Genomic DNA, 27,821 nt, shown 5'->3' on the forward strand with positions numbered 1-27,821 from the left:
GAGGGAGCGGCCGCAAGGGCCCAGCTGGCGCCAGGAATCTGGGGTGTCAAGGAAGAGACCGTGGGAGGCGCCGGCCCGGGCGCCTGGCTTCCTTTTGTTCTGCTGGGGCTGGGCCAACAGGTTCTGATCCCTGAGCGGGTTTGTTTCAAACCACTTCCTGGTGGAGGGTGCAGGCCCCTGCCCCCACGGAGCTGGGGTTGGCTCAGGTCCCATCAGCACCCCCGCTCTTCCCCCCCCCCCGTGCCCCTTCTCTTCTCTTCCTAGCTCTGGGCAGGAGTGGCTTAGAGGATGGGGGAGGGGGTGGCTAGGACTCCTGGGTTCCTGTCCCAGCTCTGGGAAGGGGTGTGTGTTGGGGGAGGCAGAGTTGGGGAGCCCGGGGCTGGGCTAGCAGGGGGCTGTGGGTCAGGAGTGAGGGGCCCCGGCAGAGCGGGGACCCTCCGGCGCTGCAGAGCCGCGCTCCCCTTGGGGCTGCGCCTCTGGGGCTTGCATAACGTGTGTGTACGTGTCCCGCCTGTCCGCAGCCCGTGTCATCACCTCCCCACCCTCACCGCGGCTGGATCCCCCACCCCGAGGTTGCCCCACCACCCTTCCTGTCCCTCCTCCCCTACCCCAGCCGCGTCCCACCCTGGGCAGGGTGGGGTGGGGCGGCCCGGGCAGGAATCCCAGTCTCACTCCGCCAGCCCCGAGTGCCTGCAACCTCCTTGGCATGGCGTCCCAGCAGCTGCAGGCCCAGACCTTGCCCCTCTCCCCCGGGGCCCAGCCGCGGAGCTGGCAGCAGGAGGTCGAAGGGGCCTGGGAGCTGGGCCGCAGGGGGGTCCCCCTGCCCAGGGACCCCGACTGGAAAGCCCTGTGCGAACGCAAGCCCTTCGAGAGGAACCTGCTGCAGAATCCCAACCCCGAAGGTAACGTCTGTCCTGCCGCGAACGACCCATGCCAGCTGCCCCCGCTACCGCCCCTATCCCTCGGGCAGGGCCTTGCTCCTGGGCCGAGTCAGCCCTGGCTTGGGGGGATGGGGGAGAACTGTGTGTGTGTGGCGGGGGGTGTTGATAAGTACAGCAGTAAAGGCCGGGGTCCCATCGTGCCAGGCGCTGCACACCATCCCTGCCCTGCAAAGCTCCCACTCTCGCCGGCCAGGCTGGGCCGTGGGTAGGGGAAGGGGGTGAGGGCGTGGGGTAGGGGGCACCCTGCTTAATAAACCCTGGGGCGTGCCTGGTGAGCGGAGGGTCCGCGCGGGGCTCTCGGAGGTAGGCAAAGTTCCCCTCCCAAGGAGCTATTTTGACAAGTTCCTCAGCCCCCCCCCCCCCCCCCCCTGCAGATCCCTGCCCTGCCCCTCCCCTCCCAGGGCCCAGCAGGCTGCTGGGCTGGAGCCAAGCGTGGGTGGGCTGGAATGCGCCCGGGGGAGCCTGACTAGCTGCACCCCCCCTACCCCGCCCATACGCTAAGCACCTGCCTCGCTCGCTCCAGTAACTTGCCCAAATGCCGGCACTTCCCCCAGGGCCGCTCCGGGACCAGGCAGCGCAGGAAGGGTTAATCAGAGGAGTCCTGTGTCAGCAGCTGCCCCTCCCCAGAGGTGGCTGCATCTCAGCACTGGGGAGGGATCTCTGTAAACAGCTGCTGTGCTCCTCCCCAGAGGTGGTTGCATCGTGTGGTGGTCCTGGGCAGCTGATGAACTGCTTGTTGCACCCTCCTCCAGAGGCAGCTGCATCCCAGTGCTGGGTGAGGGGTCCCTGTGTCAACAGCTGCCACCTCCCACCCCAGGGGCAGCTGGTTGTCAGGGCAGAGGGAGGGATTTTGAATAAAAAGCCCCCCCACGTCCCACCCCAGAGAAAGTCGCATCTCACTTCTAGTTGAGGGTTCCCTGTATAAACAGCCGCCTTGCCCCACCCTAGAGGCAGCCGCATCTCAGGTGATGTGGTTCCCCGTTTGGGACGTGCTGTGGGATCCCTCAGGCGGGTGTTAACATCTCTCCTCATTCGTGTGGGCCGAAGGCCGCCCCGTCTCCGGGGAGGTCTCTGCTGAACCAGTTTGGCTGCGGGGAAGGAGGCTCAGGGGCCTGTCCCGGCTCGTCTCTCCGGAGGAAAGGATTTAGCTCCGAGGCCAGTCTCAGCCTGCTGCCCGGGATTGCCCCAGGTGCCATCAGGGCAGCTGCTCTGGGACTGCGCCATTAGCTTGATGAATCAGCATCCCCCCCGCCCCCTGCCCCTCGCCCCTCCCGGCCCCACACATGCTTACAAATATTTCTGCCCCATGGCGTCTTCTAGAACCACCACCCGCCGGCTACCCTAAACTGAGGCACCGAGCAGGGAAGTGGCTTGGCCAAAGCCACGCAGAGAACCCAGGAGTCTGGGCTCCCAGCCCCTCCCCACTAGCCCCCGCTCTGTGATACAGCCCAGGCGTCCTGACTGCGATGCTAACCACTGAGCCATGCTGCCTCCCTGTAAAGCAGCCAGAGGAAGGGCAGAGGGAGAGTGGGGATGGGGGTGGGGCTGCTGGGTAGGATTGTGGAGGGCTGGGGGGTGTCGTGCTTAGGCTGGAGGGGTGACACTGTTGTGTGTTTCATTTCCCCCTCCCCCCATCAGGTGTGAACATTTCGGAGCCAGCTCCCCACCTGCCACCCAACAGCCCCCGGGTGTCACTGGAGTCCTTGGGTAAGTGCAGGGAAGGGGAGCCTGGGGCGGGGCTGGTTGGCAAGGAAACAAATAGCCCCCTCCCCATCTGTCGTCCTCCTATGGGGCGCTGTGCAGCGTGGGGATTGGGCTTGGCCCTGCTGGGAGCTGCCTTGTGTGTCCCAGGAGGGGGCAGCATCAGGCAGGAAAGCCTGCCTCTGCGTACTTCACCCCTGCTTCACGGCCTCCCCCACAGGGCTAAACTGGGTGCCCTTTGATTTCCCCGAGGGGCAGCTGTATCCCTGTATAAGCCACTGCCATGACCCACCCCAGAGTCAGCTGCATTGCAGCGCTGAATGCGGGCTCCCTGTATGAACTGCTCCCATGTCCCGCCCCAGCATCAGCTGCATCCCTGTATAAACCGCTGCCGTGTCCCACCCCAGAGTCAGCTGCATTGCAGCTCTGAAGAGGGCTCTCTGTATAAACCGCGGCCCTGTCCCACCCCAGAGTCAGCTGCATTGCAGCTCTGAAGAGGGCTCTCTGTATAAACCGCTGCCGTGTCCCACCCCAGAGTCAGCTGCATTGCAGCTCTGAAGAGGGCTCTCTGTATAAACCGCTGCCGTGTCCCACCCCAGAGTCAGCTGCATTGCAGCTCTGAATGGGGGGCTCCCTATATAAGCCGCTGGTGCTCCCTAGTGCCAGCTGCATCTCTTGTGCCCCTGGCTCCTGGTAGAAGCCGCCCCTGGCTCTGCAGACCCGATTGCTGTCAGGGCGGCTTTTTTCTGCTGCTTTTAACCCTCCTTGTAACCCTTCCAAGGTAATTTCAGCGGCTGGGCCATTAGCACCGAGAAGCTGCCTCCCCAGGAGGCTGGCAAGAAGCCCGGCTCTGAGGCTCCGTGCTTCAGGTGAGCATCTGTCCTGGGCCAGCCTGGGGATCTGGCGGCTACTCGTGGCTGGGCCATAGACGTGGTTTATGGCCCTCCTGTCGCCCCCTGGGCCCGCGCAGCTCAAGCAGGAGATCCGGGCGCGTTGGGCTCGTGCCTCCCTGGGCTGGATCCGAAGAGAGGGAGCTGGGCATGCGTCCGGCCAGCTAGTGCAGCCCCCCCTGGGGGGGGGGGTGGGAAGACGGGGAGCGGGAGGCAGGCCTCATTCTAGAGCGGCTGGACTTTACACACCTAGCCTGCAGCACCACCCAGCCTAGGTTAGGCCAGGGTGTAGATCGCCCCCATGTGGCAACACTGGCCGACGCTTGAGGCGACAGGAGGGAACCAGGGGGCGGGTCTGAGTCCAGCAGCCTCTGTGAAGAATTATGAGTATTATTTATTAGCTGGCTTACCGTGGCACCCAGGTGTGCCAGTTATAGACCAGACTCCCACTGCGCCAGGCGCTGCACGTTGTCATTGCTATTAGGTGCATTACGGTAGCACCTCAGTGCCCCAGTCGTGGCCCAGGCCCCCACTGCGCCAGGCACTGTACATTGTCATTGCTAATAGGTGTATTACGGTAGCACCTCAGCGCCTCAGGCCCTCCATTGCGCCGGGCGCTGTACGTTGTCATTGCTATTAGGTGTATTATGATAGACCCTCAGCACCTCAGTCATGGCCCAGGCCCCCATTGTGCCAGGCGCTGTACGGACACAGAACAGAAAGATGCCCCCTGCCCTGTACGCCCCTCCCCTGCGGTTCCTGGCTGCCCCGCTCCTCCCTGATCCTTTCCCCTCCCCCTCCTTGCAGCTGGTGCGTGAAACAGCAGCAGGTCGACCTGCTGGCGGAGGGGCTGTGGGAAGAGCTCCTGGACTCCTACCAGCCGAACATCACTGTCATGGACTGGTACTGGCTCTCCTTTGAATGCCCCGGGGGGGCGGGTCCCAGTTGCTGCCACGGCTCCCCTCCCCCGGTCCGTGGTCCAGCTCCCCAGGGCCAGATATGAGCCCTGCCTTGGATCCCCTGGGGGCGCTGGCCAGGGCATGGGGCACCGCGGTGCAGTGCCTTGGTTGGGCCGAAGGGGGCTCAGTGTCCTTTCCCACGCCCTGCGCAGAGCCATGTCCAGGCTATGGGCAGGAAGGACAGTAGGGCAGTGGGGGTGGCACTAAGCTGAGAATCAGGACACCTGGGTTCCATTCCTGGCTCTACCTCCTGGGCGACCGCCCCGTCTCTTGTGCCTCAGTTTCCCCGCCCGTGATCATTTGGGAGTCCTGGCTCCCCATCCTCTCTGCTGTAACCGCCAGACTCTGCTTCCCTCCCAGAGCTGGGGGGAGAACCCAGGAGTCCTGACTCCCGCCCCCAACACTAACTGCTGGACCCCCTCCCCGAGCCAGAACTGGGGACAGAACCCAGGAGTCCTGCCTCCCTCTCCCCCACTCTAGCCTAGGCTTCGCCTGTAAAATGAGGATCATGATCCTGCCCCCCTCTGGGAGGTGCTGTGAGCTCTGCTGATGAAACGCTGGGTCACAGCTGTGGCTTCGTGTGGTTACTAGTTGCCAGAGAGAAATGGGATTTCTTGAGCTTCCCTTATGCCCCCCTCCCCGACCTTCGTTCCCCCCCACCCCTGTTATGGGGACCAACTCCCCCGACCACCCCAGATTTTGGCTGCTGTTAACTGCCCTCTGCTCCGGTGCAGGTACGAGGACAGCCGGCTGGCTCAGACCGTTTACCAGCTGCACGTCCGGCTGCTGGCCGGCGACGGGCAGACGCCCCTGCGGGAATTCCACCATGAGGGCCCCGAGCACGGGGCGTCCCGGGAGAAGAAGAACTGGTGCCATGTAAGGGAGACGCTCCCTTCCCCACCCGCGGGAAGGGGGCGCGGGGAGAGGGGCGAGACAGCTCAGGGGTAGCAGGGGGAAGGGGTGACTTGGATACACAGTGTCTGGGCTAGGTCCCAGTCTCCTGGGCATGACCCCTTAGGGAAACTGAGGCACGCATCGGCATCATGCAAATATTACTGCTGCTTCCCACTTGGTCACAGGGGGCTTGGGCCTTGCCAGGGCAGTGGTGGGGGCAGAGCCCAGAGGGGGAGACGGGGACAGGGACGGGGCACCACAGGTGGGGCTCGGTGTCTCCTTGGGGCCATGGGCTCAGGTCCTGATGGTTTCGCCCTTTCGAAGGTTTCCCACGTTTTCCACGGCTACGGGCCGGGAGTGCGCTACGTCCATTTCCAGCACCGGACCTTGAACGCCGAGACCCCAGGTGGGCTCTGCCGCACCAGAGCGACGGACAGCAGCGTCTCCGTGCAGCTGCGGGACTGACGGACGGACGGACGGGCCGGGGGCGGGCGCGGTTCAGTTTCTGTTCCCCCAGAGGGCTGATGACAGCACCCAGACAAAGATCGGCACTGGATTCACTGGGAGCCAAGAGCCCTGCCCCCTCTCTGTGCCCTGGGGGCAAAGCTGGGGCTGCGTGGGGCCCGTCAGGTCAGCCTCGCTGCTGGGATGGCTCCAAAGGAAAGGGATTAATAAAAGTTCCTGAGGGGAGCGGGGTCTAGTGGTTAGAGCAGGGGATCTGGGAGCCAGGACTTCTGGGTCTATGCCCAGCTCTGGGAGAGGAGTGGGGGTCTAGTGGGTTAGAGCAGGGGTGTGGGATGGGTGTCAGGACTCCTTGGTGCTATTCCCTGTTCTGGGAGGGGAGGCATAGTGGTTAGAGTGGGGGTGGGGCAGCCTGGGAGACAGGACTCCTGGGTTCTATTCCCAGCTCTGGGAGGGGAGTGGGGTGTAGTGGTTAGCCCTCCTGGTTTGCACTTCTGATTCTGGCTCAGTGTGTGACACTGAGTCAAGGCACATCAGGTCTGTGCCCCAGTTGCCTGATGGGGTGATACTTGCAGGGGAGCTGGGAGGCTGCAGTCAAGATGGGACCTGAGCAGTGGCATTAAAGAATTTCTGGTGCTTCCTGCGAGCCTACAGCCTGTCTTCTTGGCCTCAGCCCCAGTTCCCCCTTCCCCTGTGGTACACCACAGCAAGCCTTTATTGAGTGCTACCCCCACCCCAGAGGTGGCTGCAACCTAGCGTTGAGCGAGGGTTCCCTGTATAAACAGCCGCTGCGCTCCACCCCAGAGACGGCTGCATTTGAGCAGCTGGTGAAGGATCCCTGTATAAACAGCCCCTACCCCAGGTGTCCAGTGGTTTGGGAGACCAAAGCTCCATTTCTGATACCAGCAGAAGCCTGCCATGGCAGATAGAGCTTGTCCCAGTTCCCTAGGTGAAATAAGCTACACTCTGGACCTGGGGGGAGAGCCCTATAAACCCCATATCCATCATTTTAGATAATTGTGACATTTCATCTAAAGCATGCCTTGCGAGGTATCGTGGGAAAGGTTACGATCTGCTGAAAGCCACTGTTCTCTCTAAATCTGTACATCCCTGGTGCTTATGATGGTATGAGCGTGCGTTGGCCGGGTGTCACTAAAATATGCTGTGAGTTGGGGAATCGCCCAGATATTAAATCCCCAGAGGCACGAACAAGGGAAGTAACCAATGCCCGGGTGGGTGTCGAACAGCCATTGCCCAGCAAGGGAGTTCCAATTCACTAACTCACCTGCATAAGGCCACCCCAGGGGAATTGCTCAACCTTGCCTGGAAATTCGGCAGCGCCCCCCAGACATGTCTCGACTTGTATTCTCCACGCGCATGGATTTAGGGTATAAAACAGAACACGGGAGGGTCCCCGGCTTCACTTTTCTCCCCCCCCCCACGCTGCAAGCAACAAGGACGCTTGGAAGACTGAAGACTCCAACCCGGGGGGGGACTGGCCCAGGTCTCAAGGGTGAAACCTGTGCCTTATGAACCGTAACATGCAACGGGGTGAGAAACCTGCTTGATCGAAACCCTGCCAAGTGCCTTACGGGTTTAGGATTGAGATTGTGCGCTGCTTTTGTTTTCGCTGGTAACTAACGCCGACTTTCCTATCACTTGTAATCGCTTAAATCAGTGGCCCTTAAACTTTTGTCCTGGTGACCCCTTTCCCAGAGCAAGTCTCTGAGTGTGACCCCACCCCTTATAAATTAAAACCACTTTTTTTATATATTTAACACCGTTATAAATGCTGGAGGCAAAGTGGGGTTTGGGGTGGAGGTTGACACCTCGCGACCCCCTGAGGGGTCCCGGCCCCCAGTTTGAGAACCCCTGACTTAAATCTGTCTTTTTGTAATCAATTTACTGTTGCTCCTTACCGGTGAGTTTTGACTGGAGTGCTTGGTAAATCTGCCCAGGTTTACCGTCCCTTTCCCAGTGACAACGTGGTGAACCAATGAATAAACTCGCCTTGCTCAAGAAAGGGTCTTGAGCAGGGCCAGACCGTATATTCCTAACATACAGAGCTGGGAGCTGGGGGGATCTGGCTAGTGCCTTTCTCTGTGTGATCCGTGAATGCTTCTGGGATTCATGAAATCTAGCCGGGTGCGGGACTCCACACGCCGTTGGACTGAGTGGTAACAGCACCTGGTGCTTGCCACCGGTAAGGCACTGACAACCCCCAGGGTAGTGAGACAAGGGGGCCCCACGGTCCTACGGTCCCAGGTTGCACCCCGGGAATCCTGTCTCACCAGGTACAAGGGCATTTACGCTGATATCGCTGCATGGACACTACAGTCTTTGCCACTATAGAAATCGCACCCAGCCACCGCTCTCCTCACCGGCATTGCCAAAACTTCCCGCCGCAGACCTGGCCTGAGTTGCTCTGTGCCTCAGTTTCCCCAGCTGTACAATAGCGATCTTAGCGCTGCGCTGCCTCGCTGGAGGATAAACGCATTGCGAGGGGCTTAGACCCTTGAGTACCGGCTGAGATAGCTAAACCCTGAGTGGAAAATGAGAGAGGCAGCGTGGCCTGGCTGGATTCTATCCCTGGCTCTGCCACTCACTGGCTGGGTGACCTTGGACAAGTCACCTCCCTGCTCCATGCCTCAGTTTCCCCATGTGTGAAATGGGGATCCTGCTACCGCCCTTCTTCGTGCAGCGTTTTGCGATCTGCTGCTGGAAGAGCTAGCAATTACTAGTATTGTCTCATCATTGCAGTTCTGTTTATTGCAGGGAAAGGCATGATAAAAGCCAGGGTGTGGGGGAGAGGGTTCGAAGAGAATTGGATCTGGGGGGTAAAACCAAGCAAGGCCTATGTGCTTGAAGATTACAGTTGCCTGGAAGTATTAAGTAGAGCATTTAACCTCTCTGGCTGCTAAATGGATGCTGAATTGGGTCACTCAGACCAGCTAAAAGCCAAAGCTCGTAGTCTATTTGTTAATATCAACTGATTGTTATTTGGTATCGCCGAGAATGCGCTAGGTGCTGGATAAAGTTCAGCTTAACACAGCCCCCCGCAAAGGGGTTTGCAAGTTAAAGGGGAATTTACCAGCCGCTCTGCACAGCTCTCTGACGCTGAGATGCTTTTCCATTAGCGTTTTCTTGCCAGGAAATCACCTAGGTTTCAGACAAACAGTACACCTGCGAGAGCTGGGCTAAAGCCCTCCCAGAAGCCTCCGCCACAGAGGGGGATGGGGATGTTGGCACGAACCCATGGGGCTGTGATCTGGCAGCAATCACTCAGGCGCCGTGGGGCAGCTGTTCCTGGAGGCGGATAGCATGGTGGTGTGCAGACACTGAATACCAAAGCAGTCAGGGATGCCGGTTGCCCGGTGAGCGGTTTGGTGTGAGAAGTGGGATTAAGGCTTGGCCCAGCTGGAGGTTTGGTGTGAGCGGTGGGATAAAGGCTTGGCCCGGCTGGAGGCCTGGTCTCACTGCTTCATCCCTGGCCTCACCTCAGTAGCACTTGCAGTAGTAGGCGGAGATGGAGTTGTCCCAGTCCCCGAAGAGCCCCTTCTTGATCTCCCGCAGCCGATATACCACCCCGCTCTTGAACTTGCGGTTGTAGCCTTCCTTGCCCCTCCTGGACCAGACGTTGAGCTCACACAGGGGTGCCACCACCAGGGACGAGATCTTGTCGTTCCAGCCGAGCGGTATGTAGGGAATGTCGTCGCCGGGCTGCACCTGGAGCACGTCGCCCCCGCAGCACTGGGCGTAGTAGGGGCTGTCGTCGACGTACAGCTGGGAGCAGACCTTGCTCCCGTCGGTGTTCTTCAGATCCGCCGGGGCCGGGCACTGGGCCCAAGCCGAGGCCAGGAGCAGAGGAAGGAGGAGCCGGGTGTGAGCGGTGGCCATCGTCCCAGTGCCGATGGGGGAGCCTCCGCAGCGGTTCTCGTTTATAGAGCCCCCCCTTCCGAGGCTGGGGCCCTGCCGTGGCGGGGGAGCCTGAGGATGCTGGGGGCGGGTGTGATAAGGGTGGGAAAAGGGAAAGCTGGTGGCCCAGTGGAGGACAGTGTGTCCTGCCAAGGGAGCTCCCCCACCGAGGCCTCACATGGGCGCCTGGGGGGGGGGCAGCTAAGGGGGGTGGGGGGCTGCTCCCCCTGGAAAGGTGGGGTCACTCACCGCGGTCCCCCAGTGGGCTTGGAGGAGTTGGAAGTGTTTTTGTCCTCCCCCCTCATTTTATAGCTAGGGAAACTTTGGCCTGGGAGGGCACGGAGGTCATCCAGGAGTCCTGACTCCCCAAACTTCTTGTGCTGTAACCACTAGATATCACGGGCAATGGAACCCAGGAGTCCTGCCGCCACTTGCTCTCACCATTAGACCCTGCTCCCCTCCCAGAGCAGGGAAGAGAACCAAGGTGTCCTGACTCCCAGCCCGTCCCTCCAGTCAGGACGCCTGGGTTCTGCTCCGGGTTGTGCCGCAGGACTGTGGGTTTCAGAGTAGCAGCCGTGTTAGTCTGTATTCGCAAAAAGAAAAGGAGGACTTGTGGCACCTTAGAGACTAACCAATTCATTTGAGCATGAGCTTTCGTGAGCGACAGCTCACTTCATCGGATGCATCAGATTCATCAGACTGTGGGTGAGTCATTTCACTCACTCTGTGCCTCAGTTTCCTTGTTTGTAAGGCAGAGCAAAAATGAGCAACGCGATGCCCTGGCCCCAGCATAGGGCTGCTCCGGGGACTCCCCAAGCAGCCACCACCTGCCTTTCCTGCAGCCCTAGGATGCCAGGGCTTCATTTTCACCCTCGAGTGGGAGGGAGAGCAGTTCCCCTTCCCCCCACCCCCACCAGCTGGAATGACACCTGATAAGCTCCCCACACCGTGACAGGTGTGTGCTTTCCCCCGGCTATCCATTCCCCTCCTCCCCGGGTCATGGCCCCGAACCAGGTGTGTGTGAGGTAGTCTGATCCTTTGCTTCCAGCCAAGCTTGTTGCCTTCTCCAGGCAGCTCTGTAAACATAGAATCATAGACTATCAGTGATGGAAGGGACCTCAGGAGGTCATCTAGTCCAACCCCCTGCTCAAAGCAGGACCAATCCCCAATTTTTACCCCAGAACCCTAAATGGCCCCCTCAAGGATTGAACTCACAACCCTGGGTTTAGCAGGCCAATGCTCAAACCACTGAGCTCTCCCTCCCCCCCGTAAGAGCTGCTCCAGAGCCAAGCGGATTAAACCTGGGGCCCAATCTCTACCAGCAGGTAAGCCCCTAAGGACAGCAGGAGGCACCTAGGAGGATCCCCTTGAAGTGCCTAGCTGCTTTCGGTGCCTAAATCCCTTTGTAAAACCCAGCCTAATCCTGTCTGCTAGAGACCCCGTGTTCCCTTGGGAACAGCAGGGACAGCGAAGGGAAGCATTGTTACTGAGGAACTTATTTTTGAAGCCCTTCTGCATGCAAGGGAGACCATCCTGGTGATCAGGATGCTGGCCTGGCTCTCTGGTGTTTCTGGTTCGAGTCCTCGCTTTTCCAGCAGTCACTTTGAACAAGCCATGGGGGGGGGGGGGGGGGAACACAGGGCTGCTGGTTGCTGGAGGGATAGCTCAGTGGTTTGAGCATTGGCCTGCTAAATCTAGGGTTGTGAGTTCAATCCCTGAGGGGGCCATTTGGGGCAAAAATTGGGGATTGGTCCTGCTTCAAGCAGGGGGTTGGACTAGACATCCTGAGGTTCCTTCCAACCCTGATATTCTATGTCTATGTCTGTATACTAGTTCTGAAAATCTACCCCCCCCCCACAGTAAAATCTCTGGGGGTGTCAGTTTCCTTGGGAGAACAGGCCTGCCTTTGTCTATAGAGGCCTTGTTGGGGAGCCCCCGGGGGCGGGGGGGCTCTCAGTCCTGCAGACCCCTCACTATTGCAGGCGAGCAGCCTCTGGAGAGGTGCTGCGGGGTGGTTACTTTCCTGGCGTGGTTTTCTTCGGGTGGGAGGAGCCTCCCAGGCTGGGGCGGGGCTTAGCTGCTCACCACCACCTGGCACTAATTAGAAGCTTCCCAGGTGATGGGTCTTGGGTAAGAGGCCAAGGAACAGCTCGGGGGCTCCCAGTCACCCCTCCTGACTTACGCTGAGCTGTTCGGACTTGGAGAAATAAACCCATCCCTGGAGCAAAGCTACTGAAAATGCCGGGGGTGCTGTGGCTGCACTGGCCGGTGAGTGTCAACCCCACTGGTTTCCAGAGCCGGGGGCCCCACCGGCCAGGTCCTGAGCAGGTTGGCGTGTTGTTGAGAGGCCAAGGCTCCCGGCGGCCTGGAGCCGCTTGGGAGTTTCCCGCTCCTTGAGAGCGCGGTAGCAAAATCAGGATGGCGTTTTTTTTACAACGATGCGCCCAGCCCTCGGTGGTCCGTTTCCACAGGTAGTTTTGTTGTCTTCAACCCTGCTGCCTTCTGGGGGGGCTCTGCCTCAGGGCTCTGCCTCTGGGCTGTCATTAGATCTCCCTGGCTTCAGAAGGGATGAAAAGGAAAGTGAGAGCGAATCGGTGTCGGGCCTGACCTCGGAGCGGGGGGATTCCCCGGCTGAGGGGAGAGAACCTGGTACAAGAGTCTGGGCCCTGTGCTTCTCTGGACGGATCCCAGCAGCAGAGCAAGAGCGGGAAATGATTAACGAACCCGCTGCCCTCGTAGGAGTGTGTTGGATCATATTAAAGAAGTTCTGTATTAAAATCACAAATGAGTTTGATTCCCCAGAGTTTCAATTCCAGGGTATTACTAATTAAGAGGTCTCTTGGTTTTTGGTACTGTTTCTCTCCCTCTATGTGTGAAACTTGCAAGCTGCTAATTGCGTTAGTACATTCTAAGACAGAGTCTGTTCTCAAAGCAATTCACAGAGAGAGAGACTCAAAGCAACACTCTGTAACAACAGAAACAGCACCCAGAGACTCCCCGCCCTTTTGTTGTATTAACCATTGTGATTAAAATAGAGATAGAAGATGGATGTGGATGGATGCTTGGTGTGGATAATAACTGAATGATCAGGGAGGTGCCAGCCTAAGAATCCAGTGTCCATTGGCTGAAGAAGGCGTCAAGTGGAAATAACCAGAGGACCCCCCCCCCCGCCCCGGAGGGCAGACTGGAATCCACCCAACAGCCTCAAGAATGGGAGAACCAAAGAACAAGATAACATCTTGGAGCCGTCAGGAATGTGCTATCTGCTGATTGATTCAGCAACAGCATGATGAAGCAATTCCCATAGACTGGCATAGGAAGAAATTCCTATAAAAATAGACTCTAAAAAGTGAGAACTTTGGGGTCTGATTCTGCAAACCAACTTCCAGGAGCATCAGATGAGCATCTGACAAGGCCCTGCTCCCTCCTCATGTCCAGGCCACCTGGCCAGTGGCTTGGCATGAGCAACTCTAAGGCTGGTAACTATGATAACAACCTTGCAGAACCTGTGAGCGTGTGTTTGTATGAATGAATGTGTGAATAAATATGAGATTGAATGGCATGTTATAGCTATAACTAACTGCTTACTATGATTCTTTCTGTATTCACAATAAATGTGGTATTTTGCCTTTTTCCCTTTAATAAGATCCTGCTGGTTTTTATTTTATTGGTACAACAAGTGGACTCGGACTTGGCTAAATTGCCAGGGCCTTGTGCTGTTAAATTCATGGGTTCAATCCCTGTGGCTGGGCCTTGTTCCAGAGCGGCAAGACCCAGAGGTGGTGGGTTTGATCCCTGCTGGTCCTTGTACCACCGTGTCTTATTCAAAGCTGCCCCGTGTCTTTTCCTTCTGCAGCTGCTTTGGGGATGGCGTTAGAAAGCCCCAAGAATGATGCAAATGGAACTGCTCTCCCAGCCTGGCCCAAGCCCTAGGGCGATGCAGATGACAAGAAATACGTGGTCTTTTTTTTTTTAACCAGCCCTTTTATTAACACTGACATAAGGCACAACACAGCAATAGGAAAAGGCTCGAGGACCAAGCGAAATGTCTCCCATCATCACTCAAAATGGCACAGTGCAGAGAGCTCAGATTCTCTCCCCCCTTCTGAAATCACAGGCTCCCTGCCACTCACATAATAAATAATTATTAAAATACCCCCTCCATTAGCGGTACAGGGCACATGACATATGTCTGAGCAGTTCTCAATCCCCCCAGCAGAGGGGGCAGCATTGCACACACACACACAAGTCGGCTCATTGCACCATGTCGGATGGAAGGTCTCTCTTAACAGATGATCTAAGTCATAGATGACGAACCGTGAATAAATAAATATCTAATCAAACTCCAGTTTCAACAATTACCCCGCTAATTCCAGGGACTGAAAATAAATTACATAAATAAGACACACAATTCTGTAACAGTGCTGCAGCCAGGGACGGCAGATTGAACCTCAAAACACGAATGCAGAATTTCTTCTGCAGGAGTGAAATTCACCCCCTGGGTAGCCGTGCGCGCCTTCTACACAGGATTGAATTTCGCTCACTAGTGAGCAGAAACCAGCTGTGTTCACTCACCAGTGAGCAGAAACCAGCACCGTCTAAATGAAAACATTGAGAAATACTGGAAATGTCAGAATCACGAGTTTTGAAAATCCAACAGTTTGAAAATCCAACAACGCTGTCCACCTGCTTCAGAGTGAGTTTGCAAATCCGGGATAAAAAGCCACGGAACTGGCCGTGCTTTGACCAGCGCTGATCGCGAGTCCCTTTCGAAAACGTTAGGCCGTAATTTCTTAAAGGAGAGGAAATTAGCCAAGGGAACGGCTAGTAAATCTCCGAGGAGGCCGGCAGGATCTGCTAACCCACAGATGCAATCTGAGGGGTTGACATTGACCTGAGAAGGCGAGCCAGGAGAAAGCTACATTGTGTGACTGTTTTCCAGCCAGTCATCAGCCAGGATCTTCTCCTGGTACGTAATAAATACAATACTTAAAAATATAGACGGTCCCATCCAGACTTTCTCTTCCCCCACCTCCTCCCCATTCAGTTGTGTAGATGTCTGGTCTCGCGGCAGCAGGGCAGGTTGACAGCAGCAGGGTTTCAATGGCAGGACTCGTTGAACTTGTAGGCAACATTCTTCAGATCTTCATTCAGTAGATGGAAGAGGTTGAAGATCAGACCTCCCTCCAGGCATCTGGCAGACTCCTGGGACCAGAGAAATAGCAAGTGGGCATTACAGCTTGTCACAGCCGTGGATTCAGAGCCTGGCACGGAGCGCTGGGGCTGCGTGGCGGCGGCAGGGGATAGAACTCGGGTCACTTGGGCTAAAGGAGAATCGCCGCTACCTGTCAGCACTAGAAGGGCTAGGACACAGGGTTGTAGTGTTGTTGACTCGAGCCAGCAGAGGGCAGTGGTGTGTGCGGGTACAGACATGTGAACATGTACAGATGTGCACAGAGTTCACTACTATCCCAGCGGTGTCTTTCCTTCTCAGCGGCTCAGGATGTCCCTCCCCCACCTCATCTCAACTGGCCCCGATGCCCCAGTGTGCAACTGACCAGGGATTTATCCACAGTGGACTTAGGGTAGCACCTAAGAGCCTCAGTCATGGAGCAGGACCCCATTATGTCAGGTGCTGTACGTTCTTATTGCTACTAGGTGCATTACGGTAGCTGCCATGGACCAGGCCCCCATGGCGCTAGGTGCTGTTCATGTGTATAGCTACTAGGTGTATTACGGTAGCACCTAGGCACTTTGGCCATGGAGCAGGACCCTCTTGTGCCAGGCACTATATATTTGTATTGCTATTAGGTGGATTATGGTAGCATCCATGTGCCCTGGCCACGGTGCAGGACCCCCCCAGATGCCCGGCGCTAGGCGCTGTACAAACCCAGACCCATAGGGCAAAGGCCCGGGGTGCCGCCCCCACATCCTCACCTCACTTTTTCCGGCAAGGGATTTCCGTAGCCATTTGGCGAGGATGGGCGGCGGCCCAGCAGCATCGTGATCCAGGCCCTTCAGCTGGATCTGAAAGTCGGGGCAGAACGAGTTACAAACGGCCCCCCGCTCTGGTGTGCCGAGGGCAGCCAGCAGCTGTTCTCGGCCTGCCGCTCGTTGCATGGCACCAGCCTTCTCCCACCCAGAGACTCCCCAGGCTCCGGCTGGGCGTTTGCGCCTCCGGAAAAGCCAAACTGCCTGCTTCCAATTCCCTCCCGGTTGGCTTGCGGCACGTTGGATTTCACTGGAAAAGAAGCGTGTGTGAGTGTGCGTACAGGTGCCCAGCGGCCAGAGCTAGTTCCCCAGCTTGGGCGCAAGAGGGTTTGGGTGTGCAGAAGGTTGTGGGGTCAAAGCTGGGTGACAGTCCAGCTTGGAGGTTATTACACGGACAACGCGGAGACATGCTGGGATATGTTTTAGCTACACCCATGTGATATAAAGCCACCACCACTTGCGTGAGTATATTAGAAGGGAGCGGTAGTTGTGAGTTTCCTACTCTGTGTGTGTGTGTAAATATAATCCATATACTCATAGCACTGGAAGAAGCTGCCTTCAGCTCACCTTAAAGGGATCAAAAGAAATATGTTTTCACGTGACATGCAATTGGCCTGTGGAACTCATTGCCACAGGAAGTTGGCGAGCTCAGTGTAACGGGGTGGCCTGCCCCTTTAAGAGCCTGGGGCCTGCCAACCTGGTCTATGATAAGCCCCAGCTGGGAAGGGCAGGTGTTTTCTATAGAGGGCTGGAAAAGCTCATGGGGGAGGGGAAACTTAGGCAGCAGCTAGCATGAGGACAGACTGGGGAAGGTGGTGCTGTGCCTGGCAGGAATTTAGCAAGCTTTAGGAAGGGGTGTTTCTAAGGAGCACAAGAATTGCCGGTGTTATAAGAGCTAATGCTAATTTTAAGATTTTTGGCAGGGAAACTGGGGTTCCTGCTTCCAGGTTTAAACTCATCCCTGGGTATGAGTGATGAGGATGCTGGCTGCTGTCAGTGAGGGGATACCGGGTTAGACCGTCCTCAGCTCTGATCCATCCTGGAGACTCGTATGTTCGTTACAAACCGGATTCTGTGCTCCGTGACGCACTGCTGTGGGCCAGGCGTAGCACCAGGGAGTCACTTTGCTGTGACTGGGAGTGGAAGCTAGCCCCGAGTTCAGGAATCCACAAAACCCCCCCACTGAAAGGCAGCAGCCTCTGAGGTGGGGAACGGGGCAAACATTTGGGACAGGAAATCCAAAGCTTGCTATATCCCATCCCACTGCAGGGGGACGTGGGGACAGAGAGGGCAGCTAGGCTGGGACAGCCTTGTTTAAAATCTCTGAACCAACGCGGCAGGGCTGCATCTCAGCGCCATGCGAGGGATCCCTGTATATACAGCTTCTGTGTCCCACCCCAGAGGTGGCTGCATGTCAGTGCCAGGCAAGAGATCCCTGTATAAACAGCTGCCATGTCCCACCCCAGAGGTGGCTGCATCCCTGTGGTGGTCGTCAGTGCTGGTACTCACACAGCTCCTCAGGTCCTCCTCGATGCTCGCCAGGATCTCCAGGGGCCCGGACGCACTCCTGACCAGCTCGGGCTCGCTGAGGTTCTGAATGACCCTGATGGTCAGATCCACTTTCTTCTCCAGCACCACCAAGTTTTGACATGCCTGGGGGGCACAGCAGAGGGATGTCTGAGTGAGACTGGAGTGGGGCAGCAGGGGACCCTCAGGGCTGGGGTCAGAGGGCAGGTCTGGGGGATTGGCCAGGCATGGGGGTGGGGGGAAGAGGAAGAGAGTGGAATGGGGGGGCAGAGGGATGGAGGGCGTGGGGAAGAGGGAAGGGTGGGAGGAAGGGAGGGGGAAGGGTGGGATGGGGCAGAGAGGGGGAGAGGGCACGTGTCTCCGGCGTGGGGTCTCTCACCGGCAGCTGGTCCAACTTGTGGCTGAAAATCTTGTCGGAGCAGTTCATGACAGCGCCCTGGATCGTCTTTCCCTGTGGGGTAAGGCAACGTGGGTGGTTAGTCGTTCCTTGGGCCATGCAGAGAAACTTCCTCCATTCGGGCATCAGAGCAACGCAGGGTCACACTTTACCCTAGAGTGACTTCATTCTCAGCAGCCACCCATGAGATGCAGCCGTCTCTGGGGTGGGGCGTGGGACTGGGATCCCTCAGCTGGTGCTGAGATCCAGCCGCCTCTGGGCTGGGATGTGGGGATGTTAATGCAGGGATCTGTCACCCGGTGCTGAGATGCAGCCACCTCTGGGGCAGAACATGGCAGTGGCTGGCACCACTGTTTAGGACAGGAAGTGGCAATCAGTTCCTTCTGTATCTCGCTGAAACTGCCAGGGACAGCATGAAATTTACAATTTGGCTCCAGTTCTGGAGTTACCCCCATCCCTTGTGCTAACTCTTCAGATCACGAGGGATGGGGACAACGGTTTCATGTCTCCCCCAAGAGTTGCCTCTACTCACATATTTATCCCTGAAGTCCTTGAAGGCTTGGATATATTGGGGAAGAAGGGATCTGTATTGGGAAAGTTGGCAATTCTTTGCCGGAGCCCCTTCGGCGAAAGTTTCCACCAATACCAGCAGGAGAGCTGAGACTAGCAGGGTCCGGCTCATAGTGACTGCGCCTGAAAAAACAAAAAAAGTCTCCTAAGTATGGTCTTTTCACCACACAATATTAGGGCAGAGAGAAATTTTTCAGCCAAAACTTTTTGGGGTGGGGGGATCTGGTGACCCCAGAATGTTTTTGCCAATTTGTGTCAGTTTGGTCGAATTGATTTGGTCAAAAAAAATCAAAAGTTTTGAGGGTTGATTTTGGATTTGGGCTGACTTTGTTTTTCAAATATCCTCCCATTTTATTTCAAGAACAATCCAAAATGGTCAGAATGGAAGTGAAGCCTTTGTTTGACTCCAAATTCGTTCATTTATTTTTTTTTAGACTTTTCAATAGGCTCCAAATTTGGAAAAATTTCCTTTTTGGTTTGACCTGAAACTATTTTCTTTCTTATTTAAAATTTTTCCCCCCAACAAATCGAACCCCCCGCCATTGTTCACACAAGGGAGCCCCGCTGTAATCATGCTTGGACCATCAACAGCAAACTTTGGACCAGAACCTCCAGTCCAGATTGCTTCCACTTGAACTAGCTGCCATCCTTCTGTGTCTGACCTTTCCTATAGTATCTGAGCAGCACCCGCACTGATCCTCACGACACAGAAGCGAGGGAGGGAAGTGCTGTTATCCCCTTTTATAGATGGGGAAACTGAGGCACAGAGTGGCAGCGTGACTCCTCCAGGGTCACACTGGAAGGGGGTGGCAGAGCAGGGAATTGCACTCCAGCCGCATGCCTTAGCCAGTGTCATACCCTTCTTCTGTATGCTAATCTGGGTCTGGGGGACCCGGGCTTCTGAACTTGGGGTTTTGAAGCCCATGCTGGAGCGTCCACACTGCATTGTAAACCTGGGCTTTCAGTTGCTCGATCCAGTCTGGCAGCGTCCACACTGCATTACAGGGACCTTCTGAGCTGGGGCTGCAATCTGAGCTGCAAAAGGCCACTGTGGCTTTGACCCACCCTCCTGTCCAAGGGCCTGGAGCCTGCGTGTTTGCTGACCCGAGTCAGACTGGTTTGTGTGTGGACGGGAGGCGGGCTTGAGTCAGAGCTTGAGCTTCGCGGGCAGTGTGGACGTGCCCTGAAGGAGTGACATCATTAGCTGTGGGGGTAGCGATAGGTCCTTGTCCTCTAGCAGAACTAGTCACTAGAAGAGGCAAGCGGTTCTCCTCCAGGGTCAAACTCGCCCCGGCGGAGCAGGAGAGCCAGAGCCATTCAGCAAGAGCTGCTGGCCAGATTTTTCCACTGGCTCTGCACCTTCAACTGGGGCCAGCTTTTCTGACGAGCTCAGCCCCAGATCCTACACCCAAGGGCCTCAGCACCTGGCCTGAGACTCAAGTGGCACCTAGGCCTGGGAGCGGAGTGGGGCTGAACTGTGGTGGGGGACGGGGTGTACCTACCCCACACTGGGCCGGAGGGGGTTAACCCCACGCTGTGGGCCGAGGAAGCCACATACCCCCTTGCCCTGCTGGGCATGCTCCCACGGGGACCAGCGGATAAGAGGGAACAGCCCAGCTCGAGCATGGCAGCTAATGAACGCAGACGTGTATCCTGGGTTGGACAGACCCCTCCAGCCGGCCGCCGAGGCCGAGGGACCCCCGCGTTGGAAGAAAGGGTAGGAAGCGACCCGGGGAGGGGGACGACCGAGACTGAGCAGCGAGGCGTCGGTTCCCTAGGGCCCTGGGTCGAGACCTGGTGCAGAAGGATGGGCCCGGGTCCCCCTACCCCATCCAACCTGCCATGGACACTGCCAACGGGCAGGGAAGTGAATTGGGCTGCTAAAGGCCATTGCATAGGCTTTGGCCATTAGGCTGTATTGCCCTGAACTCTGGGACAGCCCTATTTATTTATTTTGTATTCTCACACCATCAAGGAGCCCCAGCCCTGGACCAAGACCCCACTGTGCTGGGGGTGGAAATGTTATTGCTCTCAGGTGTATTATGGTAGCACCCAGGCTACCGTTGTGCCAGGTGACCTACGAACACACAGAACAAGCCGGTCCCTGCCCCGGAGAGCAACGATCTCCCAGTCACCTCGCTCCCTTCTTGCCCCGAGCGTGAATATTCATGTTCCGTAATGATCTGCCGACCAGCTTCCCCTTGGCTTCGGGGTGTCTGGTTTCTAGTTCTTGAAATGCACCCGATCTCTGCCATTCTGTGATCGCCCACACGCTGAATGCCAGGCCCAAAGCGAGAGAGTTTCCCTGTGTGGCAAACCTCACACACGTTGTTGGGGTGTCAACGGAGACTGTTTGCATTACAGATGGGGCCGACTCGTGTGAGGAAGTCTCTGACGCGGGGCGTATAATTAAACATCCAGCTGGGTTCCATGGCGCTTAACGAACGCTTCCTCGGGAAAAGAAGCAATTTTGTCTCCGCTAAGCCGGCTTGCATAAACACGCCGCTAGGTTTTGTTTCTAATTAATACCAACGAGGCGGGATGGCTTCACTCCTCAAGTCGCAGCAATTTAGTTGGCTGCTTGCCTTGTGTGTTACGGCCATTCTACATCACGCTTGGCAGGTGTTTGCAGCACAGAAATTGCAGGGGTACGATCATTCGGCTCTCAGAATGAAAGGATCATTTTTGCCCATGGATCTAATGGTCGGAGTTGACTTCTATTGAACTCCAAGGAACCGAAGGGCGGGTGGGTTATATGGGTTTGTGGGGAGGGAGGGAGGGATGGCTGGCTAGATAGAAGGGAGTGCGTGGGGAATGGATGGATGAATACGCCTTTCATCCTGCATGCCATTCGGGTCGCCCCATCTCAAAAAGATACGAGAACTGGAAAAAGTCCAGAGAAGGGCAACAAAAACGATTAGGGGATGGAGCAGCTTCCGTATGAGGAGAGATTCAAAAGACTGGAACTTTTCAGCTTGGAAGAGAGACGACCAGATTGGGGGGATATGATAGTCTATAAAATTGTGACTGGTGCGGAGAAAGTGAACAAGGAAGTGAATAAGGAAGGGTTATTTACTTCTTCTCATAACACAAGAACCAGGGGTCACCCAATGAAATTAATAGGCAGAAGGTTTAAAACAAACAAAAGGAATTACTTCTTCACACCACACACAATTAACCTGTGGAACTCATTGCCAGTGGATGTTGTGAAGGCCAAGACTATAACAGTATTCAAAGAGAATGAGATAAGTTCCTGGAGGACAGATCCATAAATGGCTACTAGCCAAGATGCTCAGGGATGCAACCCCATGCTCTGGGTGTCCCTGAACCTCTGACTGCCAGAAGCTGGGAGTGGACGATAGGGGATGGATCACTCGATAATTGCCCTGTTCTATTCCTTCCCTCTGAGGCATCTGGTGGCCTCTGTTGGAAGACAAGACACTGGGCTAGATGGACCATGTGGCTGTTTAATTATGGGACTCATCGGTGTCTGCCCAGTGAAGTCGCTCATTGCCAGGCGCAGTTTGGATTTCAATTATTTTTTAACAACATTTACATCAGCAAATTGAGTAATGGGGAGATTAGCACAAGGCAGGAATATGATCCAGGGGCTACAATGCAGCCGAAGGAATCACGATGGCTTGGTCCTATCTCAGTGCTACAGTGTTACTTGGGAGCTGAGTTGTGTCACTGTTCAGTACCTCAGTTTTCCCTTCTCTAAAATGGGTTAATACTGTCCTGACTTTGTAAGGCCAGACCACCAGCTGGTGGTAATTGGCCGTAACTCCACTGAAGTCAGTGAAGCCAGATCCCCAGCTGGTATAAATTCAGCCTCTTCTCCACAACTTCAAGGACCAGAAACTTTCTTCATTTGAAGTGAGGGAGGAGATTTTCACCCAATGGCAACTGAGGCACCAAAAGTTGGCCAAAACATTTCAGCAGCTTACGTTTTCACCAGGTTGTAAGTGACCTAAAGAAATCTATGAGTGCTGGCTGGAAAATAGAGGATTTTTTTCTGCAGAAAATTTGGACGCTTTTTGTTAAAGAGCAGAAACCCAAAATCTTCGGATCAAAAACTGGCGAAGGCCAAAGAGATTTAGGCCAAAAGCTGCCAGCACCTGAAAAGTTTGAGCTGAAACGCCAAACGTTTTAGGCCCCAAACTGCCAAAAGCAAAATCATTCGAGACCAAAAGCAGATTTCTTTTTTTAGGGCAGAATCTAAAAAATGTAGGCCACAACCCTGAACGTGTTCAGAAGAAAATTGGAAAAGTTAAAGCCGAAAATGAAAACCTTTTGCAGCCCCGAAAAGTCTGGTTTCGGTTTTCCCGAGAAAACGGGAACGTTTCTGTGGAAAGCAGGTGCCTTCTGTGAAATCTTTCATCCAGGCAAACCCTTCCTCCCCCATTTTCCCCTCGCATTGAAGTTTCGACAGAAAACTTGGGATCAGCCCTAAGGTCTGAAAAAGCCGTACCTGTGAGAGCAACTGCCAGGATGGTGGTTCAATTCCTCTGGATGCTGTGATCTCTTTCCACCTGCTTTTCGCTGCTGACTTTGTCTCTGCTGCCCCATTGCCATGGCTTTTATGCCCTGGACGTTTTCTGTTTGTAACCTTGCAAAAAAGAAAACGTGGTTTTGCTTTTGGCGCACGGGGCGAATCCTTAGTGCTCACGTTTGGAAAGGAAAAATGGAAAGGTTAGGCAGGTGCGTGCAAACAGGGTTGCAAGGGAATGATCTCTGGAGAGGAACCACCAGATAGTATCCTGGCTAAGTGAGGTAGGGTTTGGGGAGGTTTTGTACAACATTAGCATAAACTTGCCTCTCTGTTTCTGAGGTCTCGACCAAACGGAAACCACATCAGGAGGAAGTAAAAAGGACTTCCCCCTGCTCACGAAATCCTGAGTTTGCTTTGCTGCGTGGTTTTCACTCTGGTTTGCACAGAACCGGGGGGAGTCATGGGGACTCGTGTCTGGTGGGGGCACACGAAAAGATTTTGTGCTGACGCCAAGGGGCAAAAGTCAGCAAGGTGCTGGAGGCAGGGTGGACAGAGTTTGAGCCGCAGCAGCTGGGGCAGGCCCCGCTTGTTTGGGTCAGAGGTGCTGGGAGATCTGAGGTTCGGAGGGGTGGGGGTGGGTTTGGCCTGTGATAGGGACCAGGAGTTGGACATGAAATTAGGATCCGGATGCCAATTTGCCCCCAAAGTTTGGGGCCAGTTTTTTTGCGTCAGCCTCCACTTTATACAGATCTAGGAGAGACTTTATATCAGGAAGAGGGGTGGAATAGCAGCTGGCACTGAAGGTTGAGAGCCAGGACTCCTGGGTTCTCCCAGCTCCAGGGGGCAGCAAGATCTGGTGGTCAGTGCAGAAGGCTGGGAGCTAGGACTGCTGGGTTCAAATTTCAGCTCTGGGAGACAGTAGGGCCTAGTAGTTAAAGTGGGAGTGGGGGGCCTAGACTGCTGGGTTTATGCCCAGCCCTGGGAGGGGAGTGGGGTCCAGTGGTTAGAGCGGGACGGGGGCTGGGAGCCAGGGCTCCTGGGTTCTAATGCAAGGACTGGGAAGCAGCATACTCCCACCTCGCTCAGAGTTTCCTGCATGGATAGATTTGGGTGCATTACCCGGAGCTGGGTCTCTGTCACGCCTTATGTCCCACCCCACCAAGCCGAGAGTTAGGGTTTCCTCTGACCTCCTGTCTTATACAATCCTTGGCCATTTCAACCCCAGACTCCCAGGCCCCGGCTCAAAGCGGCAGAAAATCTACCGCTGGGCCCTAGCACAAGTGCAGGATCTTCTGGAATCTGGGAAGTTTGGGAATATCTGAGTGATCATAGAATCATGGAATATCAGGGTTGGAAGGGACCTCAGGAGGTCATCTAGTCCAACCCCCTGCTCAAAGCAGGACCAATCCCCAATTTTTGCCCCAGATCCCTAAATGGCCCCCTCAAGGATTGAACTCACAACCCTGGGTTTAGCAGGCCAATGCTCAAACCACTGAGCTATCCCTCCCTCCCCCGATCTTAGATCTTAGATTATATTTTTTTGCATGTGGGATGTAAATTATTGGAAGAACAAATATTGTCTGTTAGGTGTATTACGGTAGCTCTTAGACACCCCAGTCATGGCCTAGGCCCCCATTGTGCCAGGTGCTGTACATTTTTGATGCTATTAGGTATATTACAGCAGGTTCCTGGCTACTGCATCAGGTGCTGGACAAACCCAGACCAGAAAGACAGTCCCTGCCCCAGTGAGTTTCAGCCTAGGTTTGTGGCTCCTCTAATGCGTCAACCCTCCCCCGGTCGTCTTCTTTATTCCCAGCCGATTCTCAGAACGCGGCCCCGTTTTGAATCGTCTAAAGCAGAAACCACCCAGCCGAGGACCCAGAGAACAGCTGGGTCCCTTTGGCACCTGTGCTGTGTCCCAAGCTGCAGGATGTGGGAACCGCCAGCAAGCGGCCCTGCAGCGCCCAGCGAAAGGGCGTCTCACACCAGTGAGTCTGTTCAGCGCAATCTGAAACCAGCTGGCATTTGAAGGGGACGGTGCCCAATAAAACAGGCCTGAGATGTCGATTTTTAATTTTTTTTTTGTAAACTTAAACAACAACAAACCCAACCCCAATCCTCCCCCAAACAAAAACCAGAACAGAACCCCCTAAAACCGCCCCACCCCAACCCAATAACATCCCAACAGAAATTAGAAAAAGAAAATCTGATGGAAACGGTTGCCTCTAAACTGGTGGACATGCCCACCGATGCTGGCCACCCACACGTGGCCAGATTAAAGCTGATGGAAGGAAGAGCTGTTTTGTTTTTTTTAAACACCAGGCCAAATTAGCCTGTGGAACTCATGGCCACAGGCCGAGAGAGGGACAGGATTCCTTTGACGCAGCTGAGACCAGCCGCTGTCAGAGATGGGCCTTTGGACTAGCTGGGCCAGATGAATTGATTCAGGGGTTTGAAGGCCAGAAGGCAGCCAAGGGTTTGGGGGATATCACTTGGTTTGAAAAAAGAAATGTCTCTAAGTCATAGAGCAGGAAGGCCAGAAAATGCACCTGAACCCAGAGTCTTACTTTCTAGGCGGGTAGATTTGTAAGGCATGAAGGGACTGTTAGATCTTCTAGTGCCTGTCCCATGTAACAGATCAGAGACTTTCATTCTGACCCCTTGGTGCTGAGTTTGGCTAATGCACCTCCTCCGGAAAGGCAGCCAGCTGGGATCTGACTCCAGAGATGGAGAATTCACCCCTTCCCCGTGATGTTCATTGCAACGGTTAATTGCCGGCACTGTGAAAAATCGTGGCTTGATTTCCAGCGGGAATCTGTCTGGGTTTGACCTTCAGCCATTGCCACGTGTTCTGCCTTTCTCTGTGAGACTGAAGGGCAGTTTTAGTCTCCGATAGGTTCTCCCCGTGGAGGTGTTTAGACACTGGGCTTGACTTACCTCTCTGTCTCTTCTCTTTGACTGAGCTCCTGAAGTCTCTCACCACCGGGCATTTTCTCCCACCCTCAAAGAATTTTTGTGGCTCTGCTCTGCCCCTTCACAGGCCTTCAACGTCCATTTGAAAACACGGTCCCCAGAGCTGGTCGCAGTAGCCCAGTATTGGTCTCATCAAGGTTGTGCGCAGAGGTGGAATCCCATCGCTGACACCATGTATACAGCCCAGGACGGCATCAGCCCTGCTAGCCCCAGCGTCACCCGGGGACCTCACGCTGAGCTGCTTGTCTGCCATGGTCAATAAATCTTTTCTAGCGTCCCTGCTTTCCAGGAGACAGCCCCCCCCCCCATTCTGGAGGGACAGGTGCTGGTTTCAAATATTGCAAAACCTGCCTGCAGGGTAGTTCTTGCCCAGCTAATAATAATCCCTCACTCTTATCAGCGGGGAGATCTCAAGAGGCTTTACAAAGGAGGCCGGTATTGATACCCCCATTTTACAGGTGGGGAAAACTGAGGCACAGAGGGGGGGAAGTGACTGGCCTAAGGTTGCCGAACAAACCAGTGGACTAGAACCCAGGTGTCCTGAGTCTCAGACCAGTGCTCTGTCCACTGCCTCCCTTCTAGGAGTGTGTTTGTTCCCGATACATTTTTATCCTAGCCGACATACCTCTGGGTGACCCTGCTATCTAGGTACATGTGTAGCCCTTGCTTCTACCTCCCATGATGTGCATGGCGCAGCAAGAACATAAGCCTGCTCTATCTGCCAGCCAGATGGGAGTGATCAGGAAGTTGTGAGCCCAGCCGCACTGTTCAGTCCTGAGGATACCAGCTCTCTGCCTCAGTGACATCTTGTGGTGGTGAGTTCCACAGGTTAACGGTGCGGTCCTTCGATCAGTTGCCTTTCAATTTCCCTGGGCAGCCCGCGACTCTGACGAGTGATCAGTGCCTTGTTTGACAATAATCCGGGCCAACAGGGGCACCCGGCTACCTTTCTGGATTGTACATGCCTCTAGCCACATTCCTTCTGATTTCTTCTCTCCCGGAATGGCCTTGTTCTTTTCAACCCCTCTTCATTTCTCTTGCCTGGCTCCCCTCTTGCTGAGCCGAAGCAGGCTGCTGTTGGGGGGACGGGCATGCTACGCCTCTGTGACGCTATCATCAATATCACTTTCAGCCCAGCCGCTTGTCCCTCCGGCTTTCGTGGTGCTCATCAAGCGGCTGCCTCTCGCCGAGCTGTCAGGGAGATGGTTTTCCCCGCATGCTCGCTCTTTATTGAGAGCTCATCAGCTCGAATGTGCAGCTCCCATTGCCCTTTGCGATGAGCACCCCCTCGCTTGCACTTCAGCAATCAGTTCCCCGCCGGCTTCTCCTAGCGCTCGCTAAAGTAAACATATCATTTCGTGTCACCCACTCATCTGAGGCTATGCCGTCCCTACATTGTTAATAAAAACCCACAGGTGCCACGGCCTCCCTACAGATCTGCAGGGCGGCCGATACTTAACCTTTCGCCAGATTGAAAATTACCGGTCTCTGGCTCGAAGATGATGGTTTCTGACCCAAGACAGGGCTTCACTTCTCTGCCCCTTGGCAGGGAGCTATTTTCTTTTCTAAGCATGTGGGGGTGCGGGGAGAAATTGCTTCCCCGCTGGATGCCTCCGTTTCCTCACTGTCCTCCTTTGTAAAGCACTTTGAGATCCACCGCTGACAAGTGCTAGGTGGTGGTGTTTATTAGGTGTATTACGGTAGCACCTACCGGCCCCGGTTGAGAGTGGGGCGCAATCCTGCACAGGTACAGAGTGAGAGACAGTCCCTGCCCCCCAAGAGCTTAGTCTCAATAGACAAAGGGTGGGAGGGGAAACAGAGGCACACAGCGGGGCCTGGTCGCTCAGTGGCAGAAAGAGAACCCAGGGCTCCTGAGTCCTGTCCAGCACCTGACCCACTTCCCTGATCACTTGGTGCTGAGTTCCCACCTCCAAAAAACTGACAAGAGAGACGCAGGACAGGCAGTGGGAAACTGAGGCCCAGAGACAGGAAGTGAGTTACCCAAAATCTGACCCACCCCCCATCCTTCCACATGTCTGATATTAACCGGTTTGTCTTTCCCCATTGTCTCACTGATACACACAAAACATACAAAGACATTGCCAAGCG

At 55.5% G+C, this 27,821-nt stretch overlaps 3 protein-coding genes across 3 annotated transcripts; 1 reads left to right on the forward strand and 2 right to left on the reverse strand.

Annotated features, from left to right (window-relative positions):
* Positions 1-571: 571 nt before the first annotated feature.
* NCCRP1 (NCCRP1, F-box associated domain containing) lies at positions 572-7,647 on the forward strand. Its single transcript, XM_073321470.1, has 6 exons — positions 572-902; positions 2,580-2,648; positions 3,424-3,511; positions 4,340-4,435; positions 5,226-5,367; positions 5,710-7,647. Exons 1-6 carry the CDS (start codon positions 707-709, stop codon positions 5,848-5,850), a joined length of 732 nt encoding a protein of 243 aa, XP_073177571.1. The 5' UTR covers positions 572-706; the 3' UTR covers positions 5,851-7,647.
* Positions 7,648-9,345: 1,698 nt separating this feature from the next.
* On the reverse strand, positions 9,346-9,744 carry SYCN (syncollin). The gene has a single exon (XM_073322281.1). The coding sequence runs from the start codon at positions 9,742-9,744 to the stop codon at positions 9,346-9,348; it is 399 nt and encodes a 132-aa protein (XP_073178382.1).
* A 6,035-nt stretch (positions 9,745-15,779) lies between these two features.
* LOC140902375 (interferon lambda-3-like) lies at positions 15,780-23,426 on the reverse strand. The gene is made up of 5 exons (XM_073322393.1): positions 22,719-23,426; positions 18,210-18,370; positions 17,660-17,731; positions 17,259-17,406; positions 15,780-16,003 (listed from the first exon to the last, which is right to left on the reverse strand). The coding sequence occupies exons 2-5, from the start codon at positions 18,357-18,359 to the stop codon at positions 15,780-15,782; spliced, it is 594 nt and encodes a 197-aa protein (XP_073178494.1). The 5' UTR covers positions 18,360-18,370; positions 22,719-23,426.
* Positions 23,427-27,821: the final 4,395 nt, after the last annotated feature.

Source organism: Lepidochelys kempii, chromosome 23 (assembly GCF_965140265.1).
Source record: "Lepidochelys kempii isolate rLepKem1 chromosome 23, rLepKem1.hap2, whole genome shotgun sequence".
Taxonomy (NCBI): domain Eukaryota; kingdom Metazoa; phylum Chordata; order Testudines; family Cheloniidae; genus Lepidochelys; species Lepidochelys kempii.

What these genes read in the sequence shown, in the direction of transcription:
- NCCRP1 (XM_073321470.1), top strand. Translation starts at nt 707, where the DNA reads ATGGCGTCCCAGCAGCTGCAGGCCCAGACCTTGCCCCTCTCCCCCGGG. An exon ending in GCAGAATCCCAACCCCGAAG is followed by an intron (nt 903 to 2,579) that starts GTAACGTCTGTC and finishes TCCCCCCATCAG; the next exon opens with GTGTGAACATTTCGGAGCCA. An exon ending in AGAAGAAGAACTGGTGCCAT is followed by an intron (nt 5,368 to 5,709) that starts GTAAGGGAGACG and finishes GCCCTTTCGAAG; the next exon opens with GTTTCCCACGTTTTCCACGG.
- SYCN (XM_073322281.1), bottom strand. Translation starts at nt 9,744, where the DNA reads ATGGCCACCGCTCACACCCGGCTCCTCCTTCCTCTGCTCCTGGCCTCG.
- LOC140902375 (XM_073322393.1), bottom strand. Translation starts at nt 18,359, where the DNA reads ATGAGCCGGACCCTGCTAGTCTCAGCTCTCCTGCTGGTATTGGTGGAA. An exon ending in AGGACTTCAGGGATAAATAT is followed by an intron (nt 17,732 to 18,209) that starts GTGAGTAGAGGC and finishes CTTACCCCACAG; the next exon opens with GGAAAGACGATCCAGGGCGC. An exon ending in GGACCTGAGGAGCTGTGTGA is followed by an intron (nt 16,004 to 17,258) that starts GTACCAGCACTG and finishes CTTCTTTTCCAG; the next exon opens with TGAAATCCAACGTGCCGCAA.